The sequence below is a fragment of the Zingiber officinale genome, chromosome 2A, assembly GCF_018446385.1.
Source record: "Zingiber officinale cultivar Zhangliang chromosome 2A, Zo_v1.1, whole genome shotgun sequence".
Taxonomy (NCBI): Eukaryota; Viridiplantae; Streptophyta; class Magnoliopsida; order Zingiberales; family Zingiberaceae; genus Zingiber; species Zingiber officinale.
Window position 1 is genome coordinate 4,378,599 of NC_055988.1, and position 16,744 is coordinate 4,395,342.

Below are 16,744 nucleotides of genomic sequence, written 5' to 3' on the forward strand. Positions count from 1 at the left end.
TGCCGAGTGGAAGACCGTCGAGCTCTGACGTTAAAAATCGGGAGACGAGCCGGCGTCTATAAACCCTCCGAGCGGAAGACCGTCGAGCTCCGACGTTAAAAATCAAGAGACGAGCCGGCGTCTATAAACCCGCCGAGCGGAAGACCGTCGAGCTCCGACGTTAAAAATCGAGAGACGAGCCGGCGTCTATAAACCCTCCGAGCGGAAGACCGTCGAGCTCCGACATTAAAAATCGAGAGACGAGCCGGCGTCTATAAACTCTCCGAGCGGAAGACCGTCGAGCTCCGACGTTAAAAATCGAGAGACGAGTTGGCGTCTATAAATCCTCCGAGTGGAAGACCGTCGAGCTCCGACGTTAAAAATCGAGAGACGAGCCGGCATCTATAAACCCGCCGAGCGGAAGACCGTCGAGCTCCGACGTTAAAAATCAAGAGACGAGCCGGCATCTATAAACCCGCCGAGCGGAAGACCGTGGAGCTCCGACGTTAAAAATCGAGAGACGAGCCGGCGTCTATAAACCCTCCGAGCGGAAGACCGTCGAGCTCCGACGTTAAAAATCGAGAGACGAGCCGGCGTCTATAAACCCTCCGAGCGGAAGAGCGCCGAGCTCCGACGTTAAAAATCGAGAGACGGGCGTCTATAAACCCGCCAAGCGGAAGACCGCCGAGCTCGACGTTAAAATCGAGAGACGAGCCGGCTATAAACCCTCCGAGCGGAAGACCGTCGTGCTCCGACGTTAAAAATCGAGAGACGAGCCAGCATCTATAAACCTTCCGAGCGGAAGACCGTCGAGCTCCGACGATAAAAATCGAGAGACGAGCCGGCGCCTATAAACCTTCCGAGCGGAAGACCATCGAGCTCCGACGTTAAAAATCGAGAGTCGCGCCGACCGGCTATAAATATCCGCGCCGTTGAGCCCCGACGTTAAAGATCGAGAGCCGACCCGACGCCTATAAACGTCCGAGAGGAAGACCGTCGAGCTCCGACGTTAAAAATCGAGAGACGAGCCGGCGTCTATAAACCCTCCGAGCGGAAGACCGTCGAGCTCCGACGTTAAAAATCGAGAGACGAGCCGGCGTCTATAAACCTTCCGAGCGGAAGACCGTCGAGCTCCAACGTTAAAAATCGAGAGACGTGACGGCGTCTATAAACCTTCCAAGCGGAAGACCGTAGAACTCCAACATTAAAAATCGAGAGACGAGCCGGCGTCTATAAACCCTCCGAGCGGAAGACCGTCGAGCTCCGACGTTAAAAATCGAGAGACGAGCCGGCGTCTATAAACCCTCCGAGCGGATAGCCATCCATGTGAAACATTCCGGCGGTAAGAGCCGACCGACGACAGAGCCTGTCTAAGGTTAAAATCGAGAGACGAGCCGGCGTCTATAAACTTTCCGAGCGGAAGACCGTCGAGCTCCGACGTTAAAAATCGAGAGACGAACCGGCGTCTATAAACCCTCCGAGCGGAAGACCGTCGAGCTCCGACGTTAAAAATCGAGAGACGAGCCGGCGTCTATAAACCCGCCGAGCGGAAGACCGTCAAGCTCCGACGTTAAAAATCGAGAGACGAGCTGGCGTCTATAAACCCGCCGAGCGGAAGACCGTCGAGCTCCGGCATTAAAAATCGAGAGATGAGCCGGCGTCTATAAACTCTCCGAGCGGAAGACTGTCGAGCTCCGACGTTAAAAATCGAGAGACGAGCCAGCGTCTATAAACTCTCCGAGCGGAAGACCGTCAAGCTCTGACGTTAAAAATCGAGAGACGAGCCGGCGTCTATAAACCCGCCGAGCGGAAGACCGTCGAGCTCCGACGTTAAAAATCAAGATATTGATATGACATGATATGACATATTGGAAACCTAAAAAATTTTTTTTTGTAAAACTTTAATCATTGAAAATGCTCTCACAAAGAAACTAGCCGTTGGAACTTGGAGGTGCTGCTTTAGGAGTGAAAAAAGTAACAGAGAAGAAAAAGAAAGAGAAGAGTACGGCGCGCTGGAGTGCTGCATGTGTACGTGGAGATAAAGAGAGATAAGTTCCCTCCAAAATAATTCGTTTTAAATCGCTTTAAGCCATTACATTTGGTTTGATCCTATTATAATTTATTCAAATTAATTTTGATTTAAACCAACTTAATCCTCATTAACATAGCCCGATGGATTTAGTTCAAATCTAATCCGATTTTAAATCAGCACTATCTCTCCAAACTAATCATGAAATTTGAGTCTAATCAGGATTATAATAGCACCTTAATAATTTGTAAAGGCGTTACTAACTAATACCACTCCCACAAAAGGAAAATACATGATCACCTAATGACATTTGGATCAACAAACATAATTTGAGTCTATGGGGCCGAGTAGATCAATCAAACATCAACTTTCAAAAACTTAATAGTACTCATTTCAATCATACTCTAAGCAACAAATAACATGCCATAAACTGAGTTTAAGTTAACACAACGAAATCTAGCAAAACAATTCAGATCATCTCAAGGGATGGTGTAAGAGGAAAACCTTGGCTGCTTACCATTGGCCCGTCTTGCAGAAGAGTTTGCTTGTTAGGAGATTTGTCTAGACATCTATCCGATTTCACTTCTTTGATAAGCTTCAACTATCTCCGGGGCTTTGTCTTGATACTTGGTCACAAATGCCATCTGGAAGTTCTTGCTCGACGTCAGAAAATGATACCCTGTGAAGCCAGGCTTGATTAATCCCTTGTGCATGAGAATGCTCAGGACGGCAAACCTGGGCATCATCCTCTTCTCCAGGCTCATCAACAGAACTGTTGGATACTTCACAGTGTTTTCCGGAGTCCATGCCAGCTTCTCTTCCACAAACTTCAGGGTCTTCCTTATATTCTCAGTCGATGCCCGCACAATGTAAGGAAACCTTGCAAAGGCCTCCAAGATATGATTCTGTGACCACCCCAATTCCCTCAAGTTCTCCACTTTCTCCTGCCATATCTTCTTGGGCAATAGAGCGAGCACCCCAAGGGCATGGGCAAACGTCGTTTTCTTCGGACAGATGCCCATCTTCTTTATCTCATCAAAGGCCTCATTGAATCGAGATGTATCTATCAGCAAAGCGTAGCCGTAACGGGTCAAAAGCACTAAGATTACATCATCGGGCACGCCGTATGCGCGCAGAGCATCGAGCTTGGGAAGCACTTTGGTTCTGATGTCTAAGGTCATCAACCGAGGTTCGTGCTTTAGGGCATCCACGAGGTTCTCATTCGTTTTCAAGATCGATTTGAGGAGCTCAACGTTGGGGAGCAATCGCTTCTCCAAGCTGCTCGTCAGGAGCCGGGGGCTCACTGACAGGATCTCCGGAAGGGCGGTTCCGACTAGGCCAATCCCGCAATAGAACTCGAGCTTGGGCTTCAGGGTCTTCTCGACGTCCATCGAGAGGACAGGAGGATGGCGGTCGACGAGGCGGACGAGATGAGCTTCGCCGAAGCCGTAGTCCTTGAGGACGGCGAGCACCGAGAGCGCTTTGTCGAGGGCGTCGAGCTGGACTTTCTTGGAGATGGAGAGGGCGGCATGGTCGGAGATCCCGCACGATCTCGTGAGCAAGGAGGTGGTTAGGGATGAGGGATCGTCGGCGCCGACGGAGGAGACGGAATCGGGTTTGACAAAACCCAGAAAGTGTGGACTCGAGGCGGCGGCGGCGGCGGTCCGACTATGGCCGAGAGTGGCGGTCACCTGAAGTTGACGGCGGACGGCGGCGCAAGGAAGCCGAAACATCGCTGAGTTCGAACTGTTTGATGTAACGACGGCTGCAAATCTTTCGCCCAGACTCTGGTTCTCTGTCTCTGAAACGTTGCCCTTTGGCCCCAAATTTGTCATTTATACAGAATTTTATCATTACGCTTTCATTTTTTTCTAGAAAAATTATAACGTTCACTTATTGTGTCATTCCTTTCTCATCTTTTAATAAATAATTTTACGTAATGGAATGATTGAGACATATAATATTATCATATAAAATTTTAGTATCGATCATCCTAGATTTGATTTAACTTTATCTAATTTGATTAATTATTTTTTATTTTAAATAAATAATTTCTCACCCTTAGCATAGTTGAGTTGTTACTGCGGAATAGATATTACTAGCATGGATAAAGAGTCGAATTTTGATAAAGTTTAGAAATATGCCCTCCCTATCGTTATTAACTGTAGTTTTATAATTTATCTCCTTATAAATAATTGTGGAGCCGATTGTATAGGACCATTGGATGACGGATTCTTACTATCATTAGATAAACAATTTCTTAAATACTACAAGGAACATGTACAAGGATTAAGATTCAATATTCATCAGGAACAAATATTTTAGATGTCTCGCCCATGGGTGTTGATGCGGAGATAAGGGAGAGCCCACTTGTCACGGGTCAAGTGGCACGGTGTCAGTCAAAGTCAAGACGGTCAACGTTAGGGCATATGGAAAGAGTCTCGGCCAAAGGTGATTATCTGGTTATCCCGGTCGGCAGAGATTAGTGGTCGAGCGGATCATCCGAACAGTCAGACGAATGACCATCATGGGTCGGTCGGCCGAATGGACGAACCCGTAACCAGTTATTTCGGTCGATAGAAAAATGAGCCGCTTGAACCACCAGTCCAGCGCAAGGATTGACATTACACGTGAACAGATGAGAAAACAAAAGACAATACTTCGTCCATCATTAAATATGAAGAAGCTAAGACATAGAAAAACACCCCATCTATCATTATTGCACGGAAGACAAGATAAAGAAGCATTCCTCTAACAATTAATATCATTAGATAAGGATAGATGAGTGATTATGGAGAAAAGTATAAGGCTCTGTTTACTTGGGAGAGTGGAAAGTAAAATTAAGGAAAAGTTTCCACGGTGGAAAAGTTTCCGTCGTTTATTTCATTAAAATTTTCCGAAGGAAAAGTAACGCAATCCATCAGCGGATAATTTTGGAGCCAAAATTGATCAGCTCAAAATCGGACGGAAAGCAGCGGATGGAAAAAAAAAATGACGCATGTACCCCTTTTGCATTCACAAAATTACATTATATACCAAAAAAAATGACGCATGTAGCCTTTTTAACTCACAAAATTACACTATGTACCAAAAAAATGACGCATGCACCCTTTTTTATTTATAAAATTACATCACAAGTATTCACTTTCCTCTATCAAGGTAAACAAGTGTGCAAAGGAAAAGATTTCTTCACCCTTTCTTTTCTCTTCCTCCAAAGATAACTTTCTATCGTTGATTCCTTTCTTTTCCTCATCCACACTCTAGAGTAAACATAGCCTAAAAGTAAACGGCAGATATGAGGAATGAGAAGCTCTAACTATTTCTTGATTATTCATTCTCTCTTTCTAATTCTGACTTAAGCGTCGGAGGACCAATGCCAGGAACTCTTTCCTTAATTTGATTTTGTTTTACAAGATCAAGGTCTTTATCCTTTAGTAGTCGTCTCATCCCTAATTTTCTAGCTTCCCTTATTCTAACAAAATCAGGTGTCATTTTCGCATACTGAGTGACAGACTAAGAACCATATAAATAGGGCAACTAAGAAATTCACCCAAGTTTTTTCTTTATCATTTTCTTTTTATACAACTAAAAAACGATAAAATAACAAATGAAATAAAAAAATCAAGTCAAATCAGGATTTAATAGATTGAGATCTCTCAATTAACTCTATGTATAAATTAAAACCAACTATATAATGGGATGTCCAATTGAGTATGAAAAGATCTATGTCCTCGGAAAAAAAGTTTTCCATCCCTAATTATTTAATGGTCAACTATAAGTTGATTATATGATTACCTCCTTTCATATAATTTGGAAACAAACGGTAAAGTCCTCTCGGAACAGTGCAATGGTTAAGACATGGGGTGTTGTCACATGAAGTTTTGGGGTCGAAACTCGACGTGACCGAGCATAACCTCCCCCATGTCTTAGCCATTTGCACTAATGGCTAGTAGTCACCCGTGATTTACCTCCTCCGTGTTGGCCTAGAGACGAGTTGGCGGGGGCGCTGGGGGCGAGCGAATCGCTTTTTTTGCCACATGGAAACAAACGGTAAGTCCTCATACGTTAGTCCTTATTCCAAAGGCTAGTAGTCACCGATGATTTACCTCCTCTATATTGGGCCTGAGATGGATTGACAAGTGATGCGGTGATAAAGAGGGGCTCCCTAAGTGCGGGTCAAAAGACGGAGATAGCAGCTGACGTGGAGGTTAAAGTCAAGGTAGTTAACATAGGTTGTCGCCGAGCGAAGGTTCACTACAATGGCCGATCAATGCGGACAGTGTCCGATCGACAAAAGGCTGGTCCGAACCAATCTCGGTCCAGCTCGGAACAATAGGGCAAGATCGCCATACACTCACCGTAGATCGGCAGAACGCTAGGGTCACTGAAGCCCTTGTCCGAGGACCGAGCGGAAGGAGATAAGCTACTATATCCAGTCACCACAAGGAAGAACAGCCGAGTTTGACCGAACGGAGGAGTCCCAGCTAAGAGGCTACCTCGCTCGGTAGAACAGCGGGATCACTGTCATATCTCTTAATATCCTTTTGGGAGATAGTACGACGGAAGTTTCTACTGTATTATCAAGGATATACATTCTTTGTTAAGGTATGGTGTCAGAGGCACTTTCTCGACATGTCCTTTCATAGGACAAATTAGAAAACGCGCCCATGACCAGTTGGATAATGTGCCCACGTTTCGAAAGAAGTGTGCACATCGCAAACCAGAGCACTATATAAAGGGGTTTATACACCAGCGGAAGTACGCGTTATTCACTATTTATGTCTGTGTCTACTATTACGCAATCTTTTTCCTCTTTATGGTGACTGACTTGAGCGTCATAGGGCCAATGTCAGGGACCCCTTCCCTGGTTTGACACTGACGTTTCTTGTATTGTAGAGTGGAGCGGAGTCTACATCCAATCAACGCGGTAGTCACATCCCTAACTTGCCATCTCAATGGGGTATTGAAAGAGAGTGCAGTCGTCTTTTGCCAACCTGGAAACAAACGGTGAGAAATACGTGGGATAAGCTTAACCATGCTTGTAAAACTAAAGACTAAGGAAAACAGAGTAAACAGAAATTATTAAATGGTACTAATAAAAAGATCCGCATAATTTAATTTTATTTAGAAGGTTAAGGAAATAATAATTTGGTATATATATAAACACATAATTATAATCATATTTTAATAATTCATCAATATTTAGAGTTAATATTATTATTCATGAATTATCTTCATCTTTTTATTATCAATTAAGGTAATTCTCAATTATTATTGTTTAAGCATGCTGTATAAATGACATCAATGCTAAAAATGTTAGTGTTATAATTTATTAGTAGAAGAAGAAAAAATTGTCTTATTCAATGTTCTATCAAACACCCCTACTTATAAGATAGATGGAGTGATACAGAAATAGAATATAGTGATATATCAATTAACAATCAAATCAAAGTAATAATCTATTATAACACTTCTCCTTGGATGATTGATGAAAAACCCAACGCTATCTCGTTAAATCTTGTTGGTAAGCCTAGTAGAAAAAACTTGAATGAAGAAAAAAAAAGTACAGCAGCAACAGATATTCCTCCTGATTTTAATCACCCAAGAACTTTTAATTGATGTATCACTATCTTGTGCACCAATTTCTTAAATGCTGATGTTGACAATACTTTTGTGACTAAATCAGTTACATTATTACTACGATGAATTTGTCGGATATCAAGATCACCTTTCTTTTGGAGTTCATGCGTGTAGAAGAATTTTGATGAAATATGTTTTGTTATATCCTTTTTAATATAATCTTCCTTTAGTTGTTGCTAGTCCCCATGATTCTTAAATATGTAGCATCATGGATCACAACCATATACATTCTTTGTTTGCTTCATGTATTGCAATGATTTCATAGTGATTTGACAATGTTGCTGTTAAAGCTCATTTTGCTAATTTCCATGATATAGCAGTGAATCCTTGTGTAAACACATAACCTATTTGGGATTTGACTTTATGTGGATCTGAAAGATAACCTATATCTATATATTCTACTAAAGATAAATTTGATATTATCGAATAAAATAATCTCATGTCTATTGTACCACGAAGGTAATTAAATATGTGTTTTACATCATTTCAATTTCTTTGAGTTGGAGAAGAGCTATACCTTATTAGAAGGTTAACAAAAATGTAATATATGGACGAGTGCAATTGGCAAGATATGATAATGCACCAAGAGATGGTACTTCTGTACCAATAATGTTTTCTTCATCTTTGAATGTACAAAAAAAATCTTTTTTTAGTGTTAAGCGATCTAACAACCATTGTTGAAGGAAATGGATATACATTATCCATATAAAAGCATTCTAGTATCTTTTGTGTATGAGAACTAATAAACAAATATTACTTCTAGTAAATTTTAATTTGCAATCCAAGACAAAATTTTGTCTTTCTTATGTCTTTCAGCTCAAATTCATTTTTACATAATTAGTAGTCTTGTTGAGCTCTTCGGAAGTCCCTATAAGATTTAGATCATCGATATATACTATCATGATAAAAAAATTTCTTCTGCCTTTTTTTTTATAAAAACACACAGACAAATAACATTTTTTGTATAGCCTTCTTGTAATAAGTATTCACTTAGACGATTGTACCACATGTGTCTTGATTTCTTTAATCCATAAAATTATTTTTACAACTTTATTGAGAATATGTCTTAGGGGTTGCATGATTTGCTTCTAGTGGTTTGAATCCTTCTGGGATTTTCATATATATATATATATATATATCATTATTGAGTGAACTATATAGATATGTAGTGACCACATCCATAAATCGCATGTCTAATTTTTCTGATACAACCAAACTAATCAAGAATTGGAAAGTAGTGACATCCATTACATGTAAATATATTTCCTCATAATCAATTCTAGGTTTTTGTAGGAAACCTTAGGCTACAAGTTTGGTTTTGTATCTCACAATTTCACCATTTTCATTTTTTTATACAAACACCCATTTATATCCTATTGGATTAGATCTTTTGGTGTTTAAAATACGGTTCCAAAGAATTTACATTTCTCTAGATATTCTAATTCAGCCTGTATAGTCATCTTCCATTTTGGCCAGTTATTTCTTACTTTACCATCTCTAATAGATTATGGTTCGAGATCTTCATCACCTTGTACGATGTCAAGGGTTATTTTGAAAGCGAAAACATCATGAATGCTGTTATTATTTCAATACCATATTTTATAAAATATCAAATAATTTATTGAAATATCATTATTTCCATGTAACTATGATTCTTCAGGAACAATATTTTTCATATTTGATTCATTGATATCTTTTACTATATCATCGGAAATTGCTTCTTCTAAAGCTTTTGATTCTTCTTTTTCTTGTATCTTGTTCGAGGTACAGTGTCTTTTGAGTCAATTGGTCAACCACACTTCTATCCTATTGTAGATACATTTGCAGGTACAACAATAGATAGTTCTGTATGGAAATCAATTTTTATCGGAGTATTTTCTACTTGTATATATAACTTTGTCACATGTTTGGCATAAACAAAAGCATCAGGTAATTGGTTTGCAATTCTTTTCAAGTGAATAATTCTTTCCACTTATTGCTCACACTGATTGTTGCGAGAATCAAAATGTGATAATATTTTTTCATTCCAACAAATTTTTTGTTGTTCTTTCAGAATACAACTTTGCTCCCCATCGTGTTGGAAAATTTATTTTATCAAAGTGGCAATCTACAAATCTTGCAGTAAATAAGTCATCTGTTAAAGGTCCTAAATATCTAATAACGGATGGTGAATTATATCCCACATAAATCCTAAGTCTACATTGTGGATCCATTTTTGTTCATTGTGTAAGTGGGATAGGGACTGGTACTGTACAACCAAATACTGGAAGGTGAGAAAAATCGTGTTCTTGACCATAGACAAGTTGTAATAATAAGTATTGGTGATAACTAGTTGGTCTTATACGAATCAATGATGCAATGTGTATTATGACATGACCCCAAGCAGAAGATGAAAGTTTTCTTTTCATAAGTTGTGGTATAGCAATTAACTACAATTATTTAATAAATGATTATGCTAGATGTATGAATATGGGCAATTGAATGCTCAATTAAAATTTCAATTTACATACAAAATAGTCATCAAATGATTGTGACTTAAATTCAGCAACATTATTAAGGCAAATTGTCTTGATTATGTAATCAGGGAATTGAGCTTATAATTTAATAATTTTTCCAAGTAGTTTAGTGAAAGTTATATTTCAAGATGAAAGCAAACTAATATATGACTATCTAGTTGAAACATCAACCAATATCATGAAATATCGAAATGGTCACATGGTGAATGTATAAGCCCACAAATATCTCCAACCTCTCTAAGAAGATTGGAGTTTCAACATCAACTTTTGTGGGAGAAAGTCTTATAATAGTTTGCCTTGTTAACAAGTCCCACATGAAAAATTATCATGTAAAAGATATCTAAATGGGCTTATACATTAGTATATGAGAGTCAAAGGATAAATATACCCACATCTATTTACAACAAAAGCTTTGAACCTCAATAAATCATCGAGCTTCACTCAAACTTATTGTAGGTGATCGGTGGCCGGCTTAAAGAGGGGTTGAATAGCTAGGTCACCCCCAACTTTCGATTCTTCTCTACAAGATGTTAGTGCGTAAGCGGAATATACTAAAACAAAGAAAACAAACAAGAAAGAACACAAACGCTAACACAAATCCTTTACGTGGTTCGGAGATTGCTTGCTCCTACTCCACGGCGTGTCCTTGAGGTGGACGAACCCTTGATCCTTCGGTGGATCAGTTCTCGGCAATCTCCAGCTAGAGCTTACTCCTTTTCGGTGGAGTACAACCTCTCACAAGGCTCTCTTCCTCTTACAAGATGGAGACTTAGATTAGGAGGAAGAGAATGAACTTGGAAGCTTTGGGCAAAGGCTTAGGAGTTATTCAACAAGCATGAGTGTCCTCCTTCAAGCTCCAAAGCTTCCTATAAATAAGAGGAGAGAGTTGATCATCATATCAACTCATCTCGGCACTAGTCGACCGGTAAACCATCAATCGACTAGTGCTACCGTTGGAGGTAGTCAACGGCTACTTCACAACACCAACGATTTGCCAACGGTTATTTATCAGCCGACTGGTAGCTGCTGGTCGAGCGAACAGAATGCTTCTGTTCGCTCCCAGTCGACTGCACCAGTCAACTGGTCCCGATTACACACTTACACTCATCCTCTCCGGAGTCACCCTTGAAGCCCTCTTCCTTTGGCCTTCGTCCCGCAGATGCACCCGAGCCCGCGGCTCCTCTCCGTGTCATCCTTCACGTTGTCTTGAAGTCCGCTTCCCTCGGCTCCACTCTGTTGCTCCTCGTCCGGCAGTTCCTCAGATGTCTTCCACATCATCCTTCACCGACTCAAGGATCCGAGCCCTGGGATGAGCTTCCCAAGCTTGGCCACACCAAGTTCCTCATGTGTTTTACCAAGTCCTGCAAGACTCGAACACATATCAAATACATATGAAAGTCTAACTTAAACTCTTTGACACACACATCAAAATCATAATCGTACCGATCAAACCTAGGTCGATTGCACCAACACTTATATCTACAAGTATAATACGAAAATAATTCAAATACTCAAATTGATAACAAGCCGCGGTAGGGAAACGGAAAGGGAGAAGGAAGGAGAAGAATAAGAAATGAAAGGGACAAAAAAAAAAGAGAAGAGATCGGCGATGTATGAGGTGGTGGAGATGCGGTTGGAGAGAAAAGAGGAGAGAAACAAGAGTAAGGTTAACACGATTTAGCCCATTAAACTTGGTTTAGTCATAACTTGACTAAATCAAGTTTAAATCAATCATGATTTGAACTAATGTACTATTTATTTTCACACCTGATCAATGAATTCAGTTTGAACCCAATCATCCTTTCATACTCAATGATTCAGTTCATTTATTTATTCTTTGTTATCATAATTTTTTGGGGATAAAATCCACTACTTAACATTAGAACTCAACTTTGAATATGTATAAATTATGCTCTGGATTTATCTAATAAGTGAACTAAAAGACGACCATCTATTTATTATAAAAATATATATATCAAATATCAATAACGTCTTCATTCATCCATACTTGATCTCAGAGTTTCACATGAAATTATCTACGATCATGAACTGGTCTCTTGATAGAGGAATGTGAAGAGTTCATACCTCTGATCATCTGCTTCTTAGTTTCTCCACAAGGATCCTTATGCTCTTTCCCAGCATCTCAGTTGATACCTTACACAACCTACCAAGATTAAACTTGATAATAAGACCTTGAGTGAGATAAATCTCAATTCTCAATGCAGATTCTAATGCTATTTTTTGAGGATCATGATCTACCTTGATAAGTCAATCAATTCTACTTCAAAGTTTTCTCAAGTATATTGCATCATTGTACTTCATTTAACTCCATCCTCATCCAAGTAACCACTTTTTTTTTTGTCAAATTTTCTGACACTGGAAAGTGTAGGCATAGGAGATACTACAAGGCACTTTAAAAACTCACCACTCTAGGGAATACACAAAAGAATTTAGAGAGATAACAAGAAGATAAATCTTCTAACAAACTTAAAATCTCAAATATATTTTAATCTCAAAAATAAAAGTCTTTATCTAATAATACAAAAGATAGCTTTTATAGACGAGACTTAGAACACCCCTCTAAGATACGTCAAGAATGCATTAATTAGACACCTTAGTTACTTAGGGGTCAATTATAAATTGACCCCGTAATTTACCTCCTTTCACATAACTTGGGGGCCGACTGTGGGTACATGGGGTAAGCATAATCATCTTTTTCTATAAAAGAATACATTAATAAGATTTATATTGTTGGATCGGGTGGACCGGCTAGAGGGAGTGAATAATCCTTCAAAATAAAGTTCAATCTTTTCTTGCTTTCTACTTAGTAATGACACACTATAAATCAGATAAAAAAAACAACATAAAAGAAAATAGGGATTTAGAATTCAATTGGTTTACAACCGGAGAGGTTGATAATCCAAGGTAATGATAGCTCACTAAAAGATCTCTTTCTTTGGCAGGCTCAGAGGTGGAGAAAACCCTTAAAGAAGTTGAAAGTACAAATTTTGAAGAACAAGAATGGAAATGAAAGTACAGGCCTGTTCCTTACAACTAGTTTTAGGATTGATTTATAGTCCATTGGTCAAAAGTGACTATTGTTGATGTGGCGCTTCGGAGGTGCCTTGAACACTTGGAGGCGCCTCCAACTGGATAAACTTTATCCTTATCGCTGCCAACGTTAAGTTATTATGGCATGCTGAAGGCGTCATGGTTAAGCTGAGCTAGACTCCACGGCTTATCTCTTTGACAATGGCTCCATCTCTTTGGAGGCGCCGCAGTTCATTGAAGGCACCTCAAGTCCCGCACACGGCAACAACTTCTCTCGACGTTCGAGGCGTCTCAAGCTATCAGAGATGCCTCAAGTCTTCAGGTCATCATGGCACCTTCATTCAATTGGAGGCACTTGGCGCCTCGAGTCTTCAAGCCATCAGAGCACCTTCATTCAATCGGAGGCGTCTCGAATGGTCAACTTTCGAGTTAACTATATTCTAACTCTGTTTGCTTGGGTGATGATCCGCTCATCCAGAGTTGAGCTCACCTGAACGTAACTCTGGCCTTCTCCTCAAGTAGACTTCCTCCCAGCTTCTCATCCCTTGAATACACCATGTGCACCCTTTTCGCTCCACTGGTGCACTCTTCTACAGCTCCTCGTCTCTCGAATGCACCGAGTCTGTTGGATCCCTTCCCGTGTCATTCTTCTTGCTTACTTTGCCTTCCGCTTGACTTCTTGTATTCTAAGTTCCTGAACACTTAGACATAAGACATCAAATATATAGAACCTAAATTAACTCAATTGATCAATATCAAAACTAACCCAGAGTACTTACAATCTTCACCTTTTTGATGTGGATCAATCCAAAGTAAAGTTAGGGTAAAAAGATTAGAAAATGTAAAGAAACAATTATATAATCATAAATATTTGCAATCATAATATTAATATTTTGTAATTAAGTCCTCCACTTAATTTAACACTACTCTCTCCTTTGATCATATAAAAATATGAAAAAAATGGAAATAGTAGAGAAAATAAACTGTAAAAAATTCCAGGGGATATACATGAGGGATGCAAGGTTGTGTATTTTTACCGAAATTATTTTGTAAATAAAATAATTTTTAAGAATTAAACCTTAGATTTGCTACAAATAATTTGAAAATTATTTTAAATTTTTGAAAACACTGAAATTTTTTGCAAGTGTTAAACATAATCAAACTGATTAAATAAAAAATTTACACAAAAAAACCATTCTTCTTATAGTGATAAAATATTTTTCATTGTAGAAATAGGTATTTTTAAAGTAAATTTTTAAAACTAGTTTACTCACTTACTAATCTTTTTGAACATTCAAAATACAACTATTATCTCCAGAAAAATCAAGTTTACAAAAATTAATCTCCAAAAATTTTTAATTATTAAAAATTTAATTGTCATGAAAAAATTCATAAAAAGTTATTTAACAGTCAAAAGTTTTAAAATATTTTCTACTAATAGATAACATATTTGTTCATCATAAAATAATTTTAAATCTAAAAAAACAAAAAAAGTATACAAAAAATAATTTTGGCAATAATGTTAATAATTAAATCAAATTTATTTCTAGCATACAAATAAAAACAATTTAGTAGGCTAGAACATATTTTGAAACCCAAAATATATTTCTAGCTTCTAAATCATCCAAATATTTTTATAGAATATCATATTTCAACACTTTTACAAATTCACCCTATGATTTTTCAAATCTCAATTTAATCCTCTATAATATCTAAAATTTGAAACACGTAAAAAAATTTGAATTTGAGCATACAGAATCCTTTGTAACATTTCTATTTGTTTTTTATATTTTTTTTATTTTCATTTTCAACCATTTCTAATTCTAAACATATATTTTCTAATTTTGTTTCCACTATTTCTTATTTCAAGAAACTTGCTCCTAGATTTGTATAACGATCTATATAGCATTTTTATTGCATCATGCAATTTGTCGAAAGGTAAGAGTCGTACCTCACTTACCGTGTTAGACTAGCAAGTGGATGCTCTATCTTCATCGATGCTCTATTGCGATGTGGCATGACTTCGTCGTCTTCTTTTTGGTGGCATGCCATTAGTGCTTATTTGACATATTCTTCCATCTTGACTCTTTTAATGATGACTCACTGCATGTTGCTTTAAGATTGTTGTGCCTTGACCCTTTGATCTTTTCTTTTCCTTTATTTTTCAATTTTGGGCAGTTGTCTTTGATAAACCCTTCTTCATTATAGTTGTAGCACTTTACTTTTCCTCTTCTCCGTATAAGCTTCTTAGTTTGTGTCTTATCAAAATTATTAGAATTATTTTTTTTAAAAAATTTTTTTACCATATATGTTTCTTGATCTTCGTCGAGAGAAGACTCTGAATCTAGTTCATTCTTCTTAGCTTTAAGCATCAGGTTCTGATTTGACTCTTTTTATTTTCTTAGTCTGTACAGCGAGCTTCATGTAATTCTAAAGTCAAAAATAAATTTTCTAACGTATATACCCTGAGGTCCTTAGAGATATAGTAGGAGTCTACTATTGATGTTCATTCTAGGGTTTTTGGAAATGCATTTAATGCGTATAGGAGGGAATCCCGATTTGACACCATTTCTCCAAGGTTGGTGAGTCCAATGATCAACTCTTTGAGCTTTGCGTGCAGTTGAGCAACTAGCTCACCATTCTCTAGTCAAAGGTTGCTTAATGCGTTGAGGAGCACATCTCGTCTAGCCAACTTGATCTCCGAGGTTCCTTCATGAAGCTCCAGGAACTTTTCTAAGAGTTCTTTGGCAAAATTGTAAGCATCAATCCGATTGACTTCTAAGGTGGTAGTATGCTCAGAAGATGGAACTCGGCCTTACCGCTTGCGATGAACTCGATCTGCTGCTTCTTGTTCTAAAGGCGCTCTTCATTTTCTTCTCCGACCTCGTTCTTGGGTCTTCAAAATCATATTTAATGATTAATAATATATTGAAATCTATTTTAAAAAATAACTCTATTTGACATTTATAAAGCGTGAACTCCCCCTCAAACTTTGGTGGATAGATGCTTGATCAGGTCATCTTCTTGTTACTTTAGTCAGCTGTTAGTCCTTTTAAGGTGGTTGGGCTCTAATGTCACTTGTTGGATCAGGTGGACCGACTAGAAGGGGGTGAATAGTCATGCAAAATAAAATTCAAACTTCTCTTGTTTTCTACTTAGCAAGACCACACTATAAGTTAGATAAAAAAACAACATAACAAAAATAGGGACTCAATATTTACTCGGTTTACAACCAGGGAGGTTGGTAATCCAAGACAATCATAGCTCACTCAAAGATTTCCTTCTTTGACAAGGTCGAAGGCAGAGAAGCTTCTTACAATAGTTGAAAGTACATACTTTGAAGAAGAATGGAAATGAAACTACAGTGCTAACCTTACAACTAGCTTTAGGGCTCTATTTATAAACTGTTAGTAAAAAATGACCGTTGCTGATGTTGCACTTCGGAGGCACCTCGAATGATTGGAAGCACCTCCAACTAGATAAACTTTATCCTTATCGCTGCCAACGTTTAACTGTTCTGGCATGCTGA

General features: G+C 38.6%; 1 protein-coding gene across 1 annotated transcript; it reads right to left on the minus strand.

The window, feature by feature from the left end:
* Positions 1-2,356: 2,356 nt before the first annotated feature.
* Positions 2,357-3,843, minus strand: LOC122040398 (transcription termination factor MTERF6, chloroplastic/mitochondrial-like). Its single transcript, XM_042599714.1, has one exon. The coding sequence runs from the start codon at positions 3,841-3,843 to the stop codon at positions 2,578-2,580; it is 1,266 nt and encodes a 421-aa protein (XP_042455648.1). The 3' UTR covers positions 2,357-2,577.
* Between the last annotated feature and the right edge of the window lie 12,901 nt (positions 3,844-16,744).